This window comes from Parasteatoda tepidariorum, chromosome 12, assembly GCF_982258835.1.
Source record: "Parasteatoda tepidariorum strain Cologne lab strain chromosome 12, Ptep-v5.0, whole genome shotgun sequence".
Taxonomy (NCBI): domain Eukaryota; kingdom Metazoa; phylum Arthropoda; class Arachnida; order Araneae; family Theridiidae; genus Parasteatoda; species Parasteatoda tepidariorum.
In genome coordinates, this window is record NC_141766.1 from 12,424,063 (window position 1) to 12,450,636 (window position 26,574).

Sequence of the window (26,574 nt, forward strand, 5' to 3'; positions counted from 1 at the left end):
TAATTTCGTTGCAAGAAAAATAATTAGAAATATGCGACATAATTTTATTACTTTAAACTTTCTGAAAAAGTTCAATATTGTGTTAACATTATTCAAGAAAAATAATCATTGTTAATAAGGATATTATTTCTATAAAAGTAATATTAATTTTGTCTATTAACTTTACCTTTATCCATTAAGTGTAATCATAATTAAAAACTCTCTTTAATCTTGGGGTATTTCAGTTTGTCAAAATTAACCCTTGTCTTTTAAAAAACGATTGTTATAATTACAACCAAATTAATTGAGATTGTAATTATAATAATTGTTATTTTATGATAAAATTGCTTATTAGATTGTAAATTCATATTAAGATAACCTTCTGGTTCATTGTTTTCTGATATTTTTAGAATTTACTTATCAAATAAGTCTATTGAAATTATGCAGAAAATATTTCACGCATAAAAACAAAAGAACAAATGAGGAAAGTTATTTGAAAATAACGACCGCGTGTAGTAATTAATTTAGAGTAGGTTGTTTAGCTTAATTTAAATATTTATGCTTAAACTAATCTTATTCAAACAAAAACTTGTTAATCTGTTCCAATTAATCTGTTTTCCTTTGTAATAATAAAAAAAATTATTATGGAATGCTAAGAAAATAATGTGTATTTGAAGGTTTCCATTAGAGCACTGCTCAAACAATTATACCAGCACTATTGTGCAAAACTCAATTAAATAAAACTCCAATTTCTCACTACTTATTCCATATTTATTAATTTGTGAACAAAACGACTGTTAAAAATTCTACTTGCGCTTTAAAGTAAGTTTTTACTTTTAAAATCTTATTAATATAAATAATATTTTTGTGACTAAGCTTTTACTTTTATTATCGTTTTAAGATTTAAAAAAAAAGGAAAAAAAAAAAAACTTGAGTAAGCCTTTACTTACATTATCTATTTTATAAAAGTAAATTTTGTCTCTTTGACGCAGAATTTTTATTAAATATATTTTTCATACTTTTTTCATTATTTTGTATTAGTTTGGTCAAGATAAGTGAAAAACATTATATTTTAGCATTTTAATAATTTATGGTTATGAAATACAGCATGAAACACCGGTGTATTTTTCTACGTTAAAGGCAAAATCTTCAAACATAACTTTCAAGCAATAATTTTTCAAATTCCCATTTTTTGCAGTTTTTTAGATCTAAAGGAAATACTTATTCATCATTGAAATTTCTTTAATTTGCAAAATCAATTATTGGTACAACTTTGAATATTAATGAAAAAAATATTCAAACTACTTTTTTATATTTCATATTTGAGTACAAATATAATTTCGGTAATCTAACATATTTTTTAACTATTAGACTGTTTTTTATAATTAAAAATTACAAAAAATATATTTTTGCTCGTAATTATGCAGAATTTTAGAGGGAAAATTTTGCTAGTAATTAGTCATAAAAAATATATAAAATGGACACCGGTGTCCTATCTGCGTCAGAAGCTTAAGAGAGTAAGTTTTTACTTATTTTTTTGTTTTTTTTACATCAATAAGTTATGGGGTGTAAGCTTTTACCTTGAATATCTTGTGTATAAATGAATTTAGATTATTAAATTTTTTTACTTTAAACATCATCTTCTTTCTAGCATATGTAAATTTATGTAAGTTTTTATTTTTAAGATCTAATTCATTTAAGAGAGTACCGTAAACCGGGGCGAGTCTACCCATCCAGGGGCAAGTCTACCCATTTTAGTTTTATTTAATTTTCACTATTTTAAATTGCAAATAAAATTTTTTTTACCGACGGAGGACTTAGTTCAGACTCTAAGGAAGATGGCGATGTAGTAGTTTGATCCGTTTTTATTTATTTGGTGTCTTTTTAATCGACCTGTTCAAACGTCTTTTGAGAGACTTGTATTGAAAATCAGCAAACTTTTAGTTGGTGCTCCGTAAGTATATTATTATTATTACTATTTTCACTTTGGTTAAGTGATAAACTTATCTAAGACTAAGATTACATTAATTTTATATGAAAAAAAAACAAAAAGAATGTAAGTTTTGCTGTTGTAAACAAAAAGCCAGAATTCGCGGGGCGAGTCTACCCATTCGTATTTAGTTTTAATAAAGCATAATAATATAATTTAGAACTTTGTTTATATTAAAATTAAGTCATTTTAAATGAATTTGAGTATATTATTTTAATTCTGCATTGATAAATTTATCATTAATAAGAAAATTTATAGGTTAAATATAAATGTAAATATAAAATATGTTTATTTTACCTATTTTTTCAATTTTTATATTACAAAATTAACTTTTTTTATTTAATGCAAGTTAAATAAATTATTATTTATAAATTATTATTACCTCCCAAAAGAATGGGAAAAGGATTTTTCATGATTCCCAATGCTTGAATTTCGATTTTTTTTAATAATCTTTAATTATTATTATTTATTAATTATTTAATTTTAAATTTATATTAATTTTAATTTATTTTTATCAACAATAATCAGAAAAAAATGTTATTTTATAATGTTAAAGATTATAAAAACAAAACTGTGATCAAAATGTGATAATCGATCAAATACTCAATTTGTGTTATTTTAGGAATAAAAAAATGGAATATATAATAAAGTTATGAATTTTACTTCATAAATATCCTATATAGTAACTAAAATAACAATTTAATAGTAAAATTTGATTATTTACAATGTTAACATTCATTTTATTAGAATGGGTAGACTCGCCCCATACGAGAGATTTGTCAGCAGTTCTATAAAAATATACAGTAACAGCGTAACTGTTAATATTTTCTAAAATCGATTTCACAGCTTTAAAGAGGGATAAATAGCGATTCCGAAACACCTATTAAAAGCCTTTTTTCTTTAATATTTACAAAAGTTTGACCACTTGAAAGTTGACAAACTGAAAAAATGGGTAGACTCGCCCCGGTTTACGGTACTTATTAAGAGTGTAAACTTTACTTTTAATATCTTCTTTATATAAATAAATTTTAGTGAGTCAACTTTTACTCTACACATATTTGTTATATAGTAAGTAAAATCTATGACAGCAAATTTTTACTTTTAACATCTTCTTCATTCATATAAAGTTTACTTATATAAGCTTTTATTTTTGATATCCAATTTATATCAACCGGAAACAGAATTCGTATCAACCAGCCACCGATGAGATTCGAGCTTGGGTCACCTCATTGGGAGGTGAACGCTTTATCCCCTGAGCCACCGTGGCCCCTCTGAATCGTGTTATCAACTAAAATCGCTCATTATTTGTCACGGGCCAAACAGTTTACCATTCTCTCTCTTTGTTGAAAAATAATACATCTTGCCCTTTTAAAGACATCATAATAAGGTCTAAAACTCATGACATTCTTTCCGAAAAAAATAATTGTGTTGAGAAAAAAAAAGGTTCTTCAACAGATTGTCTCCAATCTCATTACATGACAAATTGCACAATTGAATGTGAAAAAGTATAGAAACTAGAACTTCTTCCTAATCCTCTATACTCACCAGGCGTATCCCCCTGTTGCTACTACTACTTCTTAAATTCGGACAAGTTTCTAACACGGAAACAAATAAATTCGGACAATTAAGTATCTTGAACTGGCCATCCAGGATTTTATTAATTCTCGAGCGTCATGGTTTGATACCACCCATACGTACAACCAAAAAGGGTTTCTCAAAATTGAGAAAAACCGTCTTAAAATGGTCATGAAACAAACAATAGTCGAATTTAAAAACCTCATGTATTCAAAATTGAAACAGCATATACTAATTTTTGAGCAAAATGCATAGTCTCAAGAATGCATAGTCTCTAGAATAAGGTGGAAGTAGAAATGTGAGTGAGATGTTCGTTGACTACCGGCATGACTCGAGCCAATGACCTTCGGGATCATAATAGGAAGCTCTATCCCCATTGTTGTACACCTCAGTCCAGAGAGAGTTAAGAAGTTTTATATAGTGGCCTCCGCAACGACACATCATGGCATGCTAATTTCCAGTTTCAATGGTAAAAAGGGTTGCAATTTGGAAAATATGATCCCAATAGCTTAGTCAGGAGATAGGTAATTTCAATTTCACTTTTTGGTTATTTTGCTATATCTTAAAGTTTTTAAGCGAAGGGAATGTATGACAAGATGTATCATTACGACAGTCACTTTTTAAGGCTACACTAACTCTCCTTGAACTGAGTGTACAACTATGGGGTTAGAGCTTCCTATAGGGGAGAAGGGGGTACAGTGGGTCAGGAGGTACAGTGGGTCAGTGAAGATATTTTTGCTTCAGTAATTTATTTTCAGATGAAAACATTTTGTAAAGTAGACACGAAACAACTCTACTCTGTGGAAAAAGGTAAACAGCTCAATTTGATTGTGGAGGGAAGAAAGAGCCATTTTATTTTCTGATCCTCTGCAGGAAATTTGAAGTAAGTAAGACTTTTTGTTATTACACTTTAAATTTGTCAATTAAATATGAGTTATGTGGTATGTTTATATAGTCTAACTGATCTCATTTTGTATGATATTTTATTTAAATGAATATTTTAAAGAGCAAGAGTTTGAGGTGAAATATACTAAAATGGTACATGTGGGGCACACTGGGTCACTTGAAATGGGGTACAGTGGGTCGGTGACCCACTGTACCCCCATTTATATATTCATTGTCCTTCTTTTAATCTTTTACACTTTAATGTTTAAATTACCTTAATTTAATTTGTCTACCAGTTTATTAAATAAAAGAGTTTACATATACATTGGTGATACATTTATTAAAATAACTATTAAAATTCATTTTGTTGACGCTAGTCTGTGGAAATGCAAAAACCTATTAGCTATTTTAAGTATAGTCAACTAAATTAGTATAAATATTTACACTTAAGTAAGAAATAAACCAGGGAATTGTTATTTACCCTGTTTCCAGATCACAATGGTAAGAAACAGAGAACGGAAAACCAACATTGGCATGGTAAACTCCGAAACAATGCGTGAAGCAGTAAAAGCTGTTCTAAAAGACAAGATGCCCATACGTGAAGCTGCTCGAGAATACAATGTCTCCAATACAACTTTACAACGGTATGTGCTGAAAAGTAAAGATGTTAACTGGGACAAGGATTCAAATGCAAAGGACATAATATTTAAACCTAATTATGATGTGCGCAAAATTTTTTCTACAAAAGAAGAACAAATGCTTGCTAACTATTTCATCCAGGCTAGTAAATTACATCATGGTCTTCCACCTGAGGAAGCAAAAATTCTTGCCTTTCAATATGCTACCAGCTTAAAGAAAGACATTCCAGAATCTTGGAAAAGAAATCAATGTGCTGGCAGAGACTGGCTGGAAGGGTTTATAAAACGTTCCCAATGTATTTCTTTGCGCAAACCAGAAGCTACATCTTTGGCCAGGTCAATGGGCTTTAATAAACCTGTTGTTATGCAGTTCTATGGCACATTGTGTCACTTATTGGAAAAATACAAGCTCGGACCTGAAAACATATTCAATTTGGACGAAACAGGGGTCACTTCTGTTCAAACTCCTGGCAAAGTACTTGCAAAAAAGGGTACAAAGCAAGTAGGGCAAGTGACCAGTGCAGAAAGAGGAGAGTTGGTCACTTTATGTTGCGTCATTAATGCATTAGGAAACTCACTACCACCCTTCTTCATATTTCCGAGAGTGAACTTCCGCAATGCTATGTTGCATGGTGCACCCTTAAGATCTGATGGAGCTGCAACAGTATCTGGCTGGATGAACTCAGCTATATTTATATTAGTCATGAAACATTTTATTAAATTTTCGAAGTCGTCTCAACAAAATAAAACACTTATAATCATGGACAACCACTACAGCCATGTAAGTATTGAAGTCATAGATTTGGCAAAAGACAATGGTGTAATTTTGTTGACTCTGCCTCCCCACTGTAGCCACAAGCTACAACCGCTTGACAAAACAGTTTTCGGCCCATTTAAAAAATATTATAATGATGCTTGTCGAGCCTGGTTGTTAAATAACCCCGGAAATCGCATTACTATCCATGAAATTGCAGGTCTTGTTGGGAAGTCATATCCCCTTGCATTCTCTACAAGTAATATCCTGTCTGGTTTTTCATCGACAGGAATTTTTCCTTTTGATAAAAATATCTACAAAGATGAAGATTTTACTGCCTCTAATGTTACAGATGTTCCAATGGAAAATGTCACAGTTGAAGATCAACCTCGTATTTTTCAAGAAGGTACTTCTCTAGCTACATTAGTCCAGCCTAATGTAGAGGCCTCTCTGGAAAATCTTGCAATTCCGGGTCCATCGAGGGCATTTGATAATTTGTTGGATGTAGAACATTCATTGGAAAACATTCCAGCACAAAGTGTGTTACAGGAAAAAGGGAATAAGTCTTCCACAGAATCTTCAGTTCAAGAAAATTTTGCAGGACAAGAAATGACACCAGAAATGGTAAAGCCTTTTCCTAAGGCTGATCCAAAAAAGAAAAAATTGACAAAGCGACAGCCTACAAAATCAGAAGTTCTTACAGATACACCAGTGAAAAACAGAATCGGAAATGCAACAATTGAAAAATTAAAAAAGAGAAAAAGACTTAATGATAAGAAGCGAGGGAGAAATAAGCAAACAAAAATTTACAAGCAATTACAATACAGCTCAACTGAAGAGGAGGAAGAATGGAAAGAATCTTCAAACGAATCTGAATTTGAGGATTTGGAACTTGAAGAAGTAGAAGATTTTAATATTGACATTGGAGATTTCGTGTTAGTAACAGTTCATGGCAAAAAAAAGTACAGTTTTAAACACTATGTTGCTGAAGTTGTAGGCAAGAAAGAACATGAATTTGAAGTTCACTACATGAAAAGAATTCAGCCAGGTTATGCCTTTATCTTTGATGAGGCAGACATTTATACAGCAGACAGTAAAGATATAGTGAGAAAGTTGCCCAAACCAAATGTATTTCAAGGAACTAAGAGAACAATGACAAAACTGACTTTTGCAGTAGATTTCCTGTCATATAATGTTCATTAGTTATTGTAAATTAAGTTTTTGATTTAATGTCTTAAAAATTACTATACAACCAAAAGTTTTGTGAACTAAATAGCACTTAAAATAAAGTAATGTCTAATTAAAACCTTTTTCTTTAATTTTTTATGCAATGTAGTGAATGTGTATATTAGAGCAAGAAAATATACTTTTCATTTATAAACTTTGATCAACTTTACTGTTTAACTTAATAATAAATATTGTCAGGCAATAAAATAAGTTTAAAAACTCAATATTGAATGAAATAAAATTATTTATTGCATTTTTCGTTAGTTGACCCAGTGTACCCCATTTGTTGACCCACTGTACCCCTTTATGGGGCACAGTGGGTCAACAAGTAGTACTCTAGAAAAATGTCTTTTTATTGTAAAAAAACATTTTGCTAAATTGTAATAAATTTAATTAGGGTAGCTAATAGATTAGAAAACATAATGCATAAGTTTGATAATCTTTTCTAAGAATATTTTTAGAATTATATTTAAATATCTTAAAATTGACCCACTGTACCCCCTTCTCCCCTATATGATCCTGGAGGTCCTTGGCTCGAATCTTGACGGTAGCCAACTGACATGGTATGTGCTGTTTCAATTTTGAATACAAGGGGTCTTCTAGTTCAACGATTATTTATTTCGGAGCTATTTTGACACATTTTTTCAATTTTGAGAATCTATTTTTTACGGTGCTGTCGCTTAAACAGGAAAAGGGTTATAAAAAGTATGAGTGCGTATTTAAATGAATAAAATAGTTTCGTATATATGTAAGTTATTCAGTTCAGTTATTCGTAAGTTTGTCCACAAATTTTATCTATGACCATTTAATATTTGGTCTTTAGAGGGTTGCGAATAAATGAATAAACTGGAATTTCATACATTTTCTGTACTTTAATTATCAATTTTGAATTCATAAAATTGAACCCATATTAATATCTTTTATTTTTTTTATGTTTTGTTTTGCGATGGCATTTTTTATCATATTTTTCTCTATCTAATTAAGTTTTGCGTCACGAAATGTAGTTCATTATTAATGTTTCTCTTTTGAATTTGGGGATGGAGAATTATGAAATTTTTACCATAGTAATTTTTAGTAAGGTCAAGCTTAATTAAACTTTAGCTTTTGTTGATGCGTTTAAAAAAATGTTCTGGCCTGTTTGCAGTTGGCACACTTTTCCTTGAACCGCACCTTTAGATACCTTTGGCAAGGAAGATTTAAACTCAAATTAATAGTTGGTTTGAAGAGCTCACAAGTCAAGGGCGTTTAAATATTGGAAAAAAGATGAAATCATGCTCATATTATTCTCTTCTGCTTAATTTCTGAAACTTTCTTCAACTTTGACATAAAACAATAATTTATTTCCTTTGTTGCATCATTAGAAAAATCCAAGGAAACCAAAATCAACACATACATTCTTTAGTTCCAACATTTGTAATTTCCGCTTCACATCGACTTAAAGCTCATGCAAATTAAAATAGCAAATAGGAATCTTAAATTACAATTGTAGTTATTGAAATCAAATCAAATCGAGGTCTAATAATCCAAACACCAAAAAAGCATTGCTTTAAGAAATGGTTTTCCTTTTACAAACACGCTATTGACAGCTTGAAATAAAACCCTTAACTTCCTCATTGCGTGAATCGAATAATAATAAGAGACCGTCGCCATTTTGTAAACAGTGATCATTCTTCTACAGATGCACCAATTAACTTTGTCTTTGAATAAAAGATTCTTTTGGAAGCATTCTTATAGCTGCTAATCAAAAAGCATTCATTCTATATTGAAGTTATATTGCACTGTTGTATCGCTATGATCTTCAATTATAAAGCTTTTATCTTAACGAAAATAATTAATGCTAGTTCACGACTCTTGACATTTTGACCAACTTAATCAGTGGCAGAGCATTTTAGATCTCGTATCAATTGAATTATCGGTGACACTCAATCAATGATTGAGGACTAAGTGTACCTTATCCAACATGCAATCTTCACAAAGTATTACCACGATGCGGTAAGCGTTTGAAGATTTCAATAGTGTCGCTAACCTTTACGTGTTCAAATCTTTAGTTAGATATTGGATTATGATAGTTACGAAATGAAATGGTTCCACTCATGCGATAAGATTTTTTCACATTTCACGCTATTACTTAAATCAGGATGAATATCTTAATGTTTTCTTAGGTCTCGATTTGATTTTATCACATATTTGTAAATGAAGCGGTGCATATTAAATTCCATTACCAATTAGAGTTTTGAGGTTATCATGGAATAAATGTTTATCTTCATGTAAAGAATAAGCTTATTGCAATAAGCTTTAAAAGTATGAGAAAGGTTAACATAACAATTATTTAAAAAAATGGAGTTCAACATGCATGTTTAACATGTTTTATAATAATTAATAGAATAATTTCAAGCACCAAAATTAAAAATAATATCATGACATTTTATGTGTCAAATTAATCTATTAATGATATTTTCTCACAGATCAAATGAGATTAAGACGAAAAAGATTAATAAGAAGGAGGTTAACTATAATTCAACGTTGTCAGGTCAAAAAAATCTCATCAAACCTAAAAGAGAATGTTTTACACAGATTAAAATGAGGAAATATAATCAGCAAATTTTGTTTAAATTTGGTGAATAAGTAAAATCGCAATTTCTCAGGGAAAGTCTTCGCTTTCAATTAACATAAAATTAATACTTAGTTTTGTTTCGTTTCATTTCTTAAACCAATCGCATATTAAGGTTTTTTTTTGTAAACTATCAATAAATAAATAAATAAAAAACTTGCACCAAAAAATCGGGACATTGAACCATTTACAATGCAACAAATTTGCAGCTACTGTAATAACATGTTACATTGAACCATGTTTTCATTAAAGTTGAACCTGGTATCGTGTTATTAAATGTAGAAGTACAACGATATGGTTCAACTCACTATAATAAATTTGCATCAAATTTCAACATGGTATTGTTTAACAGCTCCAATATTTCTAACAGTATAATTCTAACTTTATTTTTATCTCCAATTAATCTTTATTGTACGAATGTTCCCTACTAAATGGAGTCCCTTTCTTATAAAGAACTATGAAAATTGTTTAAAGAACCAAACCAAAATATCGGTACATTGAACCATTTAAGGTGCAACGAGTTTGCAGCAAACGTTATAACATGTTATATTGAACCATGTTTTTATTTAAGTTGAATCATGTATCCTGTTATTTAATTATTAAGTACAGCGATCAACTCACTATAATAAATAATACTATAATAAGAGTGTAATTCAAATATTTTTTCTTATCTCCAATTAATCTTTATTGGACGGATGTTCCATATTATATGGAATCCTTTTCATATTAAAAACTATAAAAATAGATAAAAGAATTCAGCATTTAATTTTGAATTCGGTAGTTATTTTAACACAGTGGTTTCCAACTGGCGGCCCGGGGGCCGCATCCGGCCTGCAAAGCTTTTTCTTGTGGACCGCAAACTAAAATATATTAGTTGTCAGTTTTTTGCGGACAATTTTTGCAAAAAATCTGCATGGGTTTAAAATACTTTTCTCGTTAATAAAAACCTAATTTCTTTGTTTCTGTGAAATTTAACATACCAACGGTGAAAAAAATTTTATTTCTCAGGTTTTGCATCCAAGAAAATATTTATTCAAATACAAAATAATCGTGTATCTTGCTCATTTTTCTTGTATTTTGTGAATATAATTTAGCATGTGTGTATCAGAAATTTTCTCGAATTTCTCAGATTTAACTTTTTGAAACCACTCATTTTGGACGAAAATATTTACACACACATTTGTAAATTTTAAAATGTAAATATCTAGTTATTCTCTGGTCGTTGCAGCAGACAAACCTCAATTTTCTCATTGAACATTTTGTGTGCTACTATGTAAGTTTTAATACCAACCTTTTTAAAGTTTTATATCGTAACAACACAGCACATTAATTGTTTAATACATAGGTGCACATTAAAGTTATTGTAGCCCGAATTTTTTAATATGCAATTAAATATTTTCAAACATCTACTTCTTATTTTTTTTGTAATTCAATACTTTTGTTTTGTACAACTTGGTAAAAATCTAACAGTAATATTTAATGTTCCTTGAAACATATGCGAATCCTACATAAAATGTTGATAAAGTTGCGGCCCGCCATTTGATTTGTGTTTTTAATTGTGACCCCTGGCCTCATGTAAGTTGGAAACCCCTGTTTTAACACGATTGAATAACACAATTTCTGCTTTTGACTCTTTACTATTCATATTTAAATTATCTTCTCTTATTTTTGAGCTCTTTTAACTTGATTTTTAATTAGAAATCTTCGTTACTGATTCTATCTTTTGTAGCGTAACTTCTGATGCGTGGAAAGGGTAAAAAAGAACATACATTTTAAATTGCCGAAAATCAATTTCCCTTGTTTCTGTAACCAAACCATCATTACTTCCTCTAACGAATTTAGTCACGGTGGCCTCGTTTCTTAAAAGCGATAGAAGAGTTGATAGTTACCTTACAATTGAAAGAAGAAAATAATAGTATTTGCAACGATGGAGAATTAACGTTATCACTGAAATCTTATTAAGTTTAGTTCATTTCCGGCTTTATAATATGCACTGGAATTGATAACTTTTTTCCCTATAATCTGAACGGTGCCATAGACTTTCAAATTGGAAAGAAAAGATAAAACTATTACTATTTTAAATAATGAAAATCGATTAGTATAAATCACGTTAAGGATACGTCACTGTTTCTAATTATAGATTCTAAAATAGTTTCGTTTCTGTTAGCTAATAAATAACACGCTGTTAATTGATAATATCTGAATAAATTTTGATTTCCAGGACTTCAAAAATTAAATATGAGGTGCAAAACAAATTCGTAAAAGTTCTGAGTAATTAACAAACATTTCGAAAGGAGATTAATATCGCACTATTATGAATTGTTTCTTCGTGTGCTTTTGAACAGATCATAGTAGGAAAGCGTCTCTAGCCGCGTACGATGACATTTCCGCGCATGGGTTCCCATACAATTTTAATTCTAGTGATGTGTCCTAACTCCCGTAGAAGTTTATAGCAACATTTACTCGGCTCTCTGTTACGTATAACGTTTTTAAACTTACGTATTTTGACAAAAATGGAATAAAAATGTCATTTAAGAACAAAACTGTAGCTTAAGGAGCAAAAATAATTTCAGATTAGTTTCCCAAAGTTATCTTTGGTAATAGACCAGAAAGTAACAGATCGGACATTTCTCTTGGACCAAAAAATGGGCACAAAAGAATTTATATGTACCAGGAATTTCCTTAAAAAAGCAATGAAATATTCTAGATTTGTTATAAAAAATATTTTTCAATCCATAAGTGTTTTGAAGTAATTTTAAAACTTATAAAATATAAGAACGAAATTTGATATTGCCGCTTTGCACAGCCCATTTTTAACACCGCTCTTTAATAAAAATTTATAGAAAATAAAACATTTGAAAAATTCTTATAATATTACAGATAATAGCTCTTAATCTCAAGTAGTTTTGAAAATCATAAATACCTAAGGCAAAGTCATTCCAATAAAAAGTATTTTTTGTTAGACATCAAAAAAGTTTCAAATTTGAAATTCACCTATGAAAATTAAACAGCACAAAGAAGCTTATATATTTCTTGAAAAAAAAATTCCAGTTCTGCATTGGAAATTCTGTAAATGCCATTAAGTTGTAAAAATGTTGGTAAGCTTTACTAGTTAGTACCTCTTAACAATCTTTTTCTTTTGAATCAGCAAATAGGTTGCATACGAATTATATCTAAGCACCCTACACTCTCAAGAAATGAAACATAATATCTGTACCTCTTCGACCAATTTAAGTTGTGAATTTGCTGCTATCTAATATAACCTTCATTAGTTTAAGTAAAACCATACACAGAGAAAAAAAGTAAGGTCAAACCTACCAGAACATGGTAAGATTTACTGTGTTTCTGGCTCTATGGAAACACCAAGAAGCTCAGTAATTTTTACCGAAGTGCTTTGATAATGATTTCAGTAAAACTAACGGTAAAACAAGGTTTTATATTTTGAGATAAAATTTGGGAAATGTAATAAAATTTAGTAATTTTATCGTGATACCTTAGAGCATAGGATAAAAACCACATTTATCTGGTTAAATTTACTTTTTAGTTATATATTTTTTGCAATCTGTATGGAATAAGTACTGCAATTATGAAAACCAGAATTTCTATTGAACCTTTAGCATTTGAAAGGAAAAATTGCTAAATGAATGGTTTAAATACCGTATAATTTGGTTTTCTTAAATAGAATTATGTTATATTTTTTCTTCTTTTTTAAGCCCGTAAACTGTCTTTACCATACATTACAGTAGTTGTACCGGAATTTTTTTCCCGAGTATGGTGTGCTTAAGTTTAAAAAGAATTAATTTGCACGGTAATATTATTAGGCTCGGCCTCCTAAAAGGGTTGAAGTCATTCTAAAATTTCTGTCATTGTAAAATAATTTTTTTTTTATTTAATTCTTCCTTTTCATTATTTTACAAAAATAAAATTTAGAAGCATTATTGTGTATCTATATACTGTTAGTTTCTTGTTCATGCTGCTATTATCTATAATTATTTCTTGTTTAGTGGCGTTTTAGATTATAAAAAGGGAAATTTTTATATCTATTTCTTACCATTAAGAAACTGATAGTTTTTTACATGGGCATAAAATTAAATTAAATGCTTTACGCGTGTAATAAAAAATTGATCTTTGTTTTGATTCCGATTTTATTGTTATGAGAAAATAATTTTAATCGATTATTCATCTCAATAAAAAAATAATTACTTGACTTAAGATTAATAAAATTCTAAACAAAAAACTTAAAAAATCATTAAAATCTCTGAGAGATTATGAATTTAATCAGCTTTACTGGGATATTACACTGAAAATTCGTTAAACTGTTCTAAAAATAAACAGATAAATTGTACTATCACCTTTAAACTTAAATTTCAAAATACTCAATTTAAGAAGATTACGAGAATATAAAAGATTTATAACGTGAGAATTTGAATTATTTGATGAAAAACAAGAATCTGCATTAGATTTATGAAATTGATGATCAAACAACAGGGAATGTTGCGCTTCATATGTTTTACCTGTTTTTTGTCACATTTCATCGAGTTTAGTCATAAAACTATCATGCGTTACGTGCATAAGTAAACGTTATGAACTTAAAGTGCAAAAAACAAATACATTTTATATTAAGGCTAAGTGAAAAATGAATATGAAGTGTTAAATAGTTGCTCTTTAACTTTTATAAGTATTATGAAGTACTTCTTGAAGTTACTTACATTATTATTTTCTTTTAGATGAAAACAAATTGCGTCAAAACTGTGGTTGCTTTATATCCATTTCAAGCCATAGAAGATGGGGATTTAACATTAGTCAAGGTGAGTCCAAATTTTTTTCTTCCCTAATAAAGAACTAATTAATTATTTAAATTAGCTTTAATTTGAAGAGTTTTTTTTATTGAACTTTAATATAAATATGTGTTCGTTTAAACAAATTGAAAGTTAAATAAATAATCCCAAGAAACAGAAATGGTAAGATATTTTATTGATTAAAAACTTCATTGCTTCGAAAATATCCAAATCGAAATATAAGTCAAGATGTTTCGAGTGTTCATAAATAGGTGCCCATTCTCAAGACTTGTTTGACGTCATCCATATCTGCCAGGTCATGAAGATGGACACCTACTTTTGAATGCTTGAAACATGTCGATTTTCATTTCGATCTGCACATGTCAATAAAGTTTTTAGTCAATTAAATTTCGAGTTAATTTACTCCTTAAAGAGCAATAAAAAAAATCTAGGAAAAATCTGAGCGATATATCGAGAAATGGCGATATTGGTATCGTTTAATCGATCAGTGTTTAAAATGTATTATGATTGACAAGAATGAATCTAATGATCAATATTTTTTTTCCAGAAAAATTCAGTTTCGAATACATTTTTGAAACAAAAATCTATTTGTAGTTCGTGAAACTAACGTATATTTTATATTTATCAGCAACAAAAGTCTAATGATAAAATAAAAAAAATTCAGAAAATTTCAGTTTCGAATACATTTTTGAAACAAAACTCTATTTGTAGTTCGTGAAACTACAATATCGTATATTTTATATTTATCAGCAGCAAAAGTCTAACGATAAATTTTTTTTCCAGAAAATTTCAGTTTCGAATACATTTTTGATACAAAAATCTATTTGTAGTTCGGGAAACTACAATATCGTATATTTTATATTTATCAGCAACTATTTTTTCTTTTTTTTCTTTTCTTTTTGTCAGAAAAAAACAAAATGTTTTTACAAAGTTTAGAGAAAAAAACAGCAAAAAAAAAAGTGAAAAATGAGATGATCCAAAAATAATCCTTCAAATTACACATTACAAAACCCAAAATTTATTTAATAAAAAATAATATTCTATTTTAATATAGACTAAGCTGTAAAATAAATATATAGATGAATGGTAAGTGTTACTTTTAAATATTTTAAAATTCTTTTAATGACAAAGTATAGGGCATTTCCCGTTTTGTATAATGTAAACAGCAGTTTTTATTTTTGTTTATTACTGACATATTTCGCATCTTTCAGTATATTTTTTTTCCTAGATAAATAAAATTTCCATGATCCACAAATATCCTGTTAATTTTATTAATTTGATTACGTGTTATATTTGTTAAGTGCAGTAAAGTCACATTCGACTTGATTGCCTAATACCCTTTTGAAAACTAATGTAGTTAAAATGTAATACCTTTGTAATGAAAAGTTTGTACATTATTAGTTATTAAAATAAAAAAAATCAATTGTTAGAGGAAGCTATTGTTTTGCAGTTATAACTAATCTACTTTAAATATTTTTAAACACCAATTGTTCTATAAAGTTTAATGTTGGTGACCTATTAGCCGTTTTATGTTCCTCTTTAACATAAAAATATGAATTGCCATAGTAAATGCTATTCAAGTATTACTTTGTTAACATCACATTTTATTGTATCACAAGGTTTAAAATAGAAAGAAAATATTGCGGAAAGAATACAAGCAAAATAATCCCTTTTCATTTAAAATATTTTATTAGTTTTTTATAACGTTTTATTGCTTTACTGTCGATTATAGACATTTAATTTGACTGGTTCATTGATGTGTTTAAAAAGAGGAATTTATTTATTCCTCATTAAGCAAAAAGCATTCGATAAAGATATCAGTGAATTAGCTCGGATAAGGAACTAGTTTCTAAGTTAATGCACTGTCTGATTTAAATCATTTATATTAATTACTGATAGCAAATGAATGGAATTTATATTTGTTACAATTTATTACTTTACGATATAATTCAACAGAAAAAACTTCTTTTGTGTTTTATATTCTTTGAACGTATACAATATTCTTTCACGGAAAAGAATGATGAAAGCAGATGGTGACGTAGGGGATTCATTGTTTTAATTTAAAGTTTAATGGCACTAAAGGCGGTACCGTCTATGCTGACTTTTGTGTTATTAAACTATACCCTCTATGCTGTGCTTTATTCTGTGCCATATTCAAACTACATGGTTAGAAAATTTAAAACTTGTTGAAGTACAATATCGCCAACCTTAATATGGTCTCAATTTCAACCTCATTATTGTACTTAATCTTCTTCACGTGATACTAGTGTTAAACTCAGTTCATTGACACCTAATTAAGGTAACAGCAAATTTAAACCGTATTATGGTTAATACATTGAAACGAATTTCCTAACAGTGTACGTTCTCAATATAATTTATTCAAATTGAGCTGTATTTATAAACTTCTTCACTTGATACTAGTGTTTAATTCAGTTCATTGACACCTAATTAAGGTTACAGCAAATTTAAACAGTATTATGGTTAAACATTGAAGTGAATTTTCTGACAGTGTACGTTCTCAATATAATTTATTCAAATTGAGCTGTATTTATAAACTTCTACTCTTGATACTAGTGTTTAATTCAGTTCATTGACACCTAATTAAGGTTACAGCAAATTTAAACCGTATTATGGTTAAACATTGAAGCAAATTTTCTGACAGTGTACGCTCTCAATATAATTTATTCAAATTGAGCTATATTTATAAACTTCTTCACTTGATACTAGTGTTTAATTCAGTTCGTTGACACCAAATTAAGGTTACAGCAAATTTAAACGGTATTATGGTTAGACATTGAAGCGAATTTTCTGACAATGTACATTCTCAATAAAATTTATTCAAATTGAGCTATATTTATAAACTTCTTCACTTGATACTAGTGTTCAATTCAGTTCGTTGACACCTGATTAAGGTTACAGCAAATTTAAACCGTATTATGGTTAAACATTGAGGCGTATTTTCTAACAGTGTAAGTTCTCAATATAACTTATTCAAATTGAGCTATAAATAATATCTTACAGAAAAATAAAACAAGGCTAGAAGATTAGTAGCGTATTTTGGGATCGTGGTAGCCGTATTTGCCTGAAGAAGGTAATACTCGAAGCAGTAATATTAAAATCAAAACGTATCAAACAATAGTTAGCAACTATGATAGTTAACTATAAAAAACAATAAAATTATAATAAAAATATTCATAACTATTTCTAATAACACTACTGTTTCATAATAAATTATAAATTAATTGTAAAGCCATGTAGATAGATAGAAATTTGTAGGCTTTATATAGGTTAGAAACTATTAATTATTAATTTAAAAGAATTTCGAACTGGTTTAGTTAAAAATAGTTTTGAGTTATAAAAGCAAAAAAAAGAAAAATCTGTAATGCTAAAACTTTTACGGAATTTTAGCTTAATTTTCTATATTGATTCATTACAATTTCGATTCATATTCGAAATTATTATCAGTTCTTAATTTAAAATCATTTAAATCTGTTTTGTTTAAAAGTATTATTGAATTATACTAGCAAAGAGAAAATCTGAAATACTAAAAGCTTTTGAGGTATTTTATTTTAATCTTCTGTATATATCCGTTGCAGTTTCGATTCAGATTCGAAATTATCAGTTCCAAAACATTTCATAGTGATTTGTTTAAAAATATTATTGAATTATAAATGCAAAAAGAAAATGTGGAATGCTGAAAGCTTTTGCGGAATTTTAGCTGAATGGCTATATTGAAGTCTCAAGTTAGATTAGAAATAATAAGATCCTTATTTAAGACATTTTATACTGGATTGCTAAAAATATTATTGAATTATAAACGCAAAGAGAAAATCTGGAATGCAGAAATCTTTAACGAAATTTTAGCTTAATCGTCTATTATGATTCACTATAGTTTCGATTTAGGTTAGAAATTATTATCATTTTTTAGTTTAAAAACGTTTTAAACAGCTTTATTTGAAAGTATTATAAAAGCAAAGAAATAATTCCGAATGCTAAAATCATTTACTGAATTTTATCTAAATCGCTGTATCTATTCATTACAATTTCAATTTTGATTAGAAATTATTTTCAGTTCTTCTTTTGAAAATATTTCGAATTTGATTGTTTAAAAATATTATTGAATTATAAAAGCAAAGAATAAATCTCGATTACTAACTGATTTCTCGAAATCTTAGCTAAATCACTATATACTCTAAGACAGTTTCAATTGAGATTAGAGATTATTATAAAAATTTAAATTGATTTACCTAAAATTTAAACTTTTAAAGCAAAATAAAAATCTGGATTATTAAGAGCTTTCACGGAAATATAGTTTATAGAAATCTAATTCCATCAAAATCTATATGGTATTAGTATTTTGCCTGTCAACAAATCTTATAATTAATAAAGTTCATCGATATACTTCTTCAAGTTTCTCATCATCTTAAATTTCAGAGTGGTCAAATATAATCACCTAATCTAAAAATCCAGGTCAGATTTTAAAACGATTTTAGTATGCGGTTCGCTGATGCGAATCGACCGAAAAATGAAAAATATTTTTAAATAAGGAAGATGAGTTTGTTTTATTCATCCAAGGATTAGAAGGAAGTGGTCTTCCTTAAATTGTGAAATGTTTTTAGAGGAATTAAGTATAATTGAAACAAAACTAAACTCATTTTAATTTCTGTTACTTACAATAGAGGAAGTGTGGTAATAAGAGTTATTTATCCAGTTTTCCAACTGTAACTGATTTAAAACTAAGAATTTATTAAAGCCGGAAGTTTTGTTTGTTTACAATTTCGAACACAAATTTTGGAGTATAACAAAGAAATAATTTTTGTTGCGTAATTCCATTGTCAAGTTGAGCAAATATTTTAATTCCACTACACATAAAAGTTGTATTTAAACTAAGTAACTGTTAAATACTCGAGGGATTTAGCATTTTCACGTAGTATCCTGCACGTTTACGTACGTTTGTTCCGCAAGAGCTCTGTTAAGAAGGGAGATTGTTCTGTAGTAAATGTGAGCAGCACAGAACATACGTACGCAAAAATGCGGGTGGATGTTAGGGGAAAAGGATAAATCTCTCCAATAATTGACATGAAACCGGTTAGTTGTTAATAAGTTACGAAAAATATTTGAACACTAAATCCTGTAGTGTAAGTATTTTGACCACACTTTAAAAACTGATTCCATAGTCAAACTCTGCAAATATGTTGACCCCAATTTGAAAGCTGATTTCATAGTCCAGTTGTGCAAATAGTTTGACCCCGCTTTAAAAGCTATATTTGTAATTAGTAAGAAAGCCCTCTGATAACCAATAGAAAGATTTAGCCCTTTCATGTAGAATCCTGCATTTGCGTTTGTTCTGTAACAGCTCTGTAGAAAGCAGAGTTTGTACTGTGACAGTTCTGTGGAAAACGAAGATTGTTCTGTGACACCTCTGTGGAAAACAGAGTTTGTTCTGTGACAGCTCTGTAGAAAACAGAGTTTGTGCTGTGACAGTTCTGTGGAAAAAGGAAGATTGTTTTGTGACACCTCTGTGGAAAAAAGAGTTCGTTCTGTGACAGCTCTGTGGAAAACAGAGATTGTTCTGTAGTAATTGCGTAGCGCAGAACATAAGTACGTAAATGGGCGGAATGTTACAGTAATGTGCTAAATCTTTCTAATAGACATTAAACTGGTCAACTGTTAATCAGTAAATATTTGACCACTTCAAAATTCTTAATTACACTTTAAAAAATTTCGCGTATCTGCACACTGGTGGCAACTACTTTACACTATAGTGGTGTTCCACTAAGTGTTTTAATACTGCAAAACCATGCAGAATGCCTGTTGTGGTGAAACACCTAGAATGCTATTTTACACTATTTTGTGTAAAGTATCCGCCACCATGTTTGTTGTTACAGTAGAATATGATACACATAGGAATCAGTAAAGTTATTTTTACCATACAATCCAAAGCAAAAATCATAAATTTAGGATACATATGAATAATATTTCTTAAAGTAAAATTGTTGGTTAATCAAACACACACGCAGCGCAGACAGAATATTAATATGAATTCGAACAAAATCGAAATGAATCGAGGTTAAGTATTATAAAATTATTTTATAAAATTGACAGATTTATGTGAATCTTATGCGAACATAAATATTTTTATTTTACAACTAAAAACATACATACATTTTATAACACTTTATATGAATAGTTTGCCAATCAATCTATCAAATCAATTTTATGTCAATCAAATCAATTATAATATAATTAGCTTTTTACACATCTAAAAGCAGGCATACATAATTTATCGACGAGCTTTTGTTTCAGTTGATATTTTATAGCGGCATGGAAGAAAACATAAAGCACACGCCAATTCTTATTCAATGTAAACAGACAACTGGCAATATCTAAAACACGCCAACGTTGGTGTTTTCGGATGTGTATCTAATTTTGGTGTATGCTTTCTCGTTCATTGAATTGAAGTTTTAACAATACCCTTTAAAAAGAAGTGGGAATGAACTTTCGATTTGAGATTAATTTGAAATACGCCAAACTTTTTTGAGTTTTTCAACACCAAATTCAGATATAATCTATATTATATCTGAATTTGGTGTTGAAGATACATAATATGGTGTTGAAAATATGTTTTTTTATAGGTATTACACCACAGTTTCTATAGTGTACATTGAACATAGAGGTTAATAAAAATATTTAATAACACCATAATTATTATGGTGTTATTAAATATTTAATAATTAAATCAAATTTTTTGCACTAATTTAAGTTTTTAGAAAAAAAGGCACATTTTTACACCGTCCAGGTAAAAACTTTGTTATACTTCTATAGTTTATGAACAGCGCATATTTTGAAAGCCAATCTTAACACAGTTTTAAAAGAAAGTGTTAATGTGGAGTTTCCCTATATTTGAGCATAGCGAAACAGCAGCCTTACTAAACTTTTTAGAAATTTAGTTTTAACTCAGGTTTTGAAAAGAAAAAAAATGAACAAGTTTTTTCTAGGAAAAAGCTTTGGCTTACTTTATCAGTAATTTTTAGAACGAAATAAGTATTTGTTTTTCTCCAAAAAGCCTTGACAATTCACTTCCGGTTGTATAATGAAAACGCCCCAAAGACGAGTAGGAGAGGCCTACTTAGCAACAAATGAAGAACAAACCATGAACTTGCAAAATTGTTACAAAGTGTATATACTTAAGATTTTTCATTTATATGAAGATTTATTATATCAAAAAATAATAAATAAGTGAACTCAGACCTACATTTGCGTTTAAACTGTAATCAAGTAGTTAATAAGGTGACCCAGCATGTTATTTTTTATAAAAATACCATATAGGACATTATTATTTTTACCTTAATCATGAGATAATTAAAAATTTGTGAAACAAAACTTAGTGATTCCTTTTAGCATCATAATAAATAATAATTGGGTGTTTCAGAATTGAAAAAACAAAAATACATATTAATGTTTAATGCATATGCATCAGTAAGTTAATATGATTAACTTTGTTTTTCATGTATTTAATCAACTTTAATTTAGCGTTGTAATAAAAGTAAATTAAATAATTAAAGATACCGTCTAGATTAATACAAAATGTTTGTGGCATAATAAAGATAAACCACACTTTTTCAAAAGTGACTTTTTTTCCCTACATCTTTGGTTGTTTCCTCACAGGTACCTTAAGGTACCCAAATTTTCTCTAGATTAATTCAAAATACAGTCGAATTCGTTTATAACGAGCACAAAGGGACCGTAACATTGTACTCGTTAAATCCGAGTGCTCGTAATAAACGGGTCCTTAAGGCAGGCGTGCCACCAGAAGAGGGGGGGAGTCAAATGATTGAGTTTACTTAAAATTTAATTAATACTTACTTACTTTATTTACATTAATTAGTTTACTTAAATATTTTTCTTGCTTACTAAATTAGTTCTTACTTACTGAATTTAACTAAATACTTTTATCGGTCATGACGTCACGACCTGACGTCATGACCGATAAGGCACGAAATCGATACGTCACCGCCTACTCTCACGTGACTTTTCCCCTGCTTTAGATTAGAGCGATAAAGGCAATTAAGTTTTAGTTCGCGCTTTTTTTTTTCTTTTCTTTTTTTGATTTCGCACGCATTTCTTATAATTTTGAAAAAAAGATAAGACTAGAAAGATGAGAAAAAAGATTGCAAGACAGAAAAATATTGCTCGCTGAAACCGGGTCTTTCTCGTTAAAAGCGACTTCTCTTCCATAGACTTAACATTAATCCAACCAAATATTCTCGTTTCCCTCGGTAAATCCGAGTTCTCGTTAAATCCAAGTTCGTTATAAGCGAGTTCGACTGTACCTGAAAAATCGTAATTCTTTTTACTAAAAATTCACTACTAGACAAACTTAAAATTTTGCTTACTATTATATTGCCCAAAACATTTAAAATCCTTTTTTTTATCTACGCAACTGGCCAAATATTGCCTTATTTTGCCTAATACTTATCCGTCCAGAATTGTTTGCTCTATCATTAGCCAACGCAGGCATTCTTTGAAAATCAATTATTTATTCTAATATAAAAATTTTCGGTATTACTCTACTGGTGATTTACTATAAAATGACAATTTTCACCATGCGGACGGATATGTGTTAGTTTTGAAACTGTAAATAGATCAAATATATCCGCAAATTTAAATATTCGATTATTTTGATTTTTTCCCTATAATTACAGTTATGGTATAAATTGTTTAGTTGAATCAGTCGTAAACCGTAAAATCAATTTTTACAGTAAAATATTGTACGGTAATTTTTAGTTTAATAATTATTTAATCAGGGTGATTCTGTGATTTCACGATAATTATTGCTATAAAAATTACGGTGTATCAATTTTTTTCCAATCAATTATCAATTCAGTATATCAATTTTTTACCGTATTGTACGGTAAAAATTACCGGCACTCTATGTGCCGGTATTTCTCTTAATTTTTTTTTATTCGCTTTGAAGCAACTGAACACATTACTTTTAATATATTTTGGTTCTGAAATATGACTGCAACTGAAATCATTTATTGATAGGTTTGTTATAATTCAGTAATTTGTTTAAATTATTTTCATTATAATCTATTTTCACACCAAATATTCCTACATCACGGATGTTTAAAAAAATATTTTTTTTTCATGTATCATGTCACTTATTTTTTTCATAACAACAGCTAATATTAGGACAAGGAAGCTAGCTGAAACGTTGTTCTCAAAATAACAAGACTTTCAAAATAACAGAACTTTTTTGTATATAAGATCTTTAGCAAAGAAAAACGATATTAGAAAAAAATTATTTTATCCAAAACCAACAAGTCTCGAACTAAATCTGACGAATAGTCCTTGAGAAATAAAAATTTAAAAATACGATTTTTTAAAAATATAATTACGCTATTTGCTTATTTAGCGCAAATTTTGTACTTTGCCATTTAAAATTACATGTTCCTCTGCTATTTATTTTGCACACTAAAGTTATAGAAGGTTCCCGTGATTGGCCATTAACATTTTGGACACCTTTCTTGATGGAACATTTGATATCAATATGAAACTTTGATACGTTTTAAATCTCTTATATAATATCTTTATTTTCATCACTAATTTGAAAACATTCAAAAACAGGAAAAATGGAAAACTAACCAAAACAGCAATTTTATCCCAACTCGAGTGAAATAGATTAGATGAAGATTCGAGTGATAGATTAGATGATAGATTAGAAATAGCGAGATAGAATAGATATTGATATGAGCTCAAATTGATATACTTGATATTGATATGTTGTTACGGTCTCGTTTCCTTATATAACATCTTGATTTTCATCATAAATTTGAAATTTTTTTTTCTTCCAATGCCCATCCGATAAACGCGCACTCGTCGTTCAGGTATCAGGAGAGTAGATCGTTGGTCATTCTTCCAGGGGCACCATATTTGGTGGACCAACGTTGCACCCACAGTATGTACAGAGAATAAATTAACATCCACGCTTTCTCCCGGATTCGAACCCAGGACTTTTCTGATGTGAGGTCAGGTCCCTGACCACAGCACAGCCGGTCTGCTAAATTTAAAAACATGCCAAAACCAACCAAAGCAACAATTTTATCAACAAACATCATCAACAGAACTCGAACAAAATAGGTCAAATAGTTAAGAAAAAAAATTTTAAAAAAAGATTTTTTTTAAAAAAATATATAACTCAGAAACTATTTGCTTAATTATCTAAATTTTAAATGCTGCATATTTAAAATTACATGTTTTTCTACTTTTTATTTTACGCACTAAAGACTCATAAGATTCCTTTGGGACACTTCGTATCTTTTCTGATGGGTCATTTGATTTTGATAAGAAACATTGATACGGTTATATTCTTTTATATAACATATTAATTTTCACCATACGTTTGAAAACATTAACAATGAAAAATTTAAATCAAAAAAAGAGGAAAAAAAATTTATAATTTTTAACTCAAATTGTTTTGTTTTGCAGGGTGAAGAATACGAAATTGTAGACGATACTAGAGAGCATTGGTGGCAAGTCAAGAATAAATATGGGTAAGCATATTTTTATTAATTTTGAAAGAAAATTTTAAGACATTGAAATTGACTTACATTCAATTCAATGTATTAAGATTGTACTGAAACTGTTTATTTCCTAAAACCGAAATCAGTAAACTTTCGCCAATAATATTAAACGAAAGATACCTTTTTTTGTTGATAATGTATCATGACATAAATTAGTAAGTCAAAATAAAATTTCAGTAAATTTTTATGATAAGACTTTTCACATAAACAAATTTTACATTTTACAAGTTACATCTGATAACACGAGTAACTATTTTCATTTATAAATTCAAAAATTTCTTTTGGTTTTAATTTTATTATTCATTTTTCAGTGACATAGGTTACATACCAAGTAACTACGTAGAAGAAAAGTCACCTGGTGGGATGAGGCATCACAGGTCTGCTTATCTTTCATTTTTTATTACATTTTCAAATCTTATTTTTCTATTTTCAAATCTTATATTTTTCTCAACTTTAAAAACAGTAAGTTTTGTTTCGAAATTTTTGAGGGACGTAGATAAATGCTTGTGATATTTATGTATATTTTTATTTTTACAATTTTAATCGTCCTGAACAATATCAAACCTATCAATTCGTTCCCCCCCCCCCCACAGAATCAGCTTTTATGGATATAAACAGTCTTCCCCCTTGATCTTTCACCGAGAGTGTTAAATATCTTTATTTTATTCCATTTAATAGAAAAGAAAGACATGGTGTGTAGCGTTCTTAAAAAGTGCTTATTTTTGATTTTCGTTATTTAAAAGCCCTTAAAGATGCTTTTTCATTGTGTGTTTTTAAAAAATGCTTAATTTTTTTCTTTTCAAAAATGAGATTTTTTTTTTATTATGTCGTTACCATGTCGATTTTCACCACACATTATGCAAAACCGTGCTTTTCCCATTGTCCTATTGTACGTTCTCACAATTCATTTCGGCGGTCCGTAGCGTATGAAAGCGCCAATCATTTTACATGTTTGATGAATTATTCTCAAGTCCGCATGTGCGTCTACTGAGCTGTGTTGCGTGAGATTATTGCGTTCTCATCTGCAACTCTGCTGCATTTTGCAAGATATTCTCAATTTCTGACTTCATTTTCCACCCTCTGATATCGAACCGACAAATCTCTCGATCATTTTATAACGGCTAATATAATCAAGAAAAGAGTTATTTGTCACAAACTAGTTATTTTCTCATGACCATCTAAAGTCTTTGAAAATTATTTTGCATTTTGTTAATGTATATAGTGCTTGAAAATATTTTTTGAGTGCTTAAAAAGTACTTAAAAGGTGCTTATTTTTTGTTGAAGGATTTGGCCACGCACCCTGGAAAGATTATTTTTTAAAATTTCATTATATGTCCAAAATGTCACCAAAAAATTTATATCTGTTTCAAATGTTCTTTTTTCTAGCTGGTATGTGGGGGATATGTCTCGGCAGCGATGCGAAGTACTATTGAAAAGAGAAAATAAAGAAGGAACCTTCATTGTTAGAAATTCGTCATCAAAAGGAATGTTTACTTTATCTCTCTTTACAAGAGTGTAAGTGCAAAAATT

General features: G+C 29.0%; 1 protein-coding gene across 4 annotated transcripts in view; it reads left to right on the top strand.

The window, feature by feature from the left end:
- The window catches only part of Btk (tyrosine-protein kinase Btk29A), a 92,820-nt gene that overhangs the window by 45,431 nt on the left and 20,815 nt on the right, over positions 1 to 26,574 (top strand). For 3 of the 4 annotated variants that reach the window (XM_016049392.4, XM_016049395.4, XM_016049393.3), the window contains exons 2-5: positions 14,387 to 14,467; positions 24,950 to 25,014; positions 25,356 to 25,421; positions 26,431 to 26,559. In XM_016049392.4, coding sequence (XP_015904878.1) covers positions 14,387 to 14,467; positions 24,950 to 25,014; positions 25,356 to 25,421; positions 26,431 to 26,559 — 341 coding nt within the window. Of the gene's footprint in view, positions 1 to 4,302; positions 4,428 to 14,386; positions 14,468 to 24,949; positions 25,015 to 25,355; positions 25,422 to 26,430; positions 26,560 to 26,574 lie in introns of those variants that run through there. The other variant, XM_043047016.3, reaches the window with a different exon arrangement.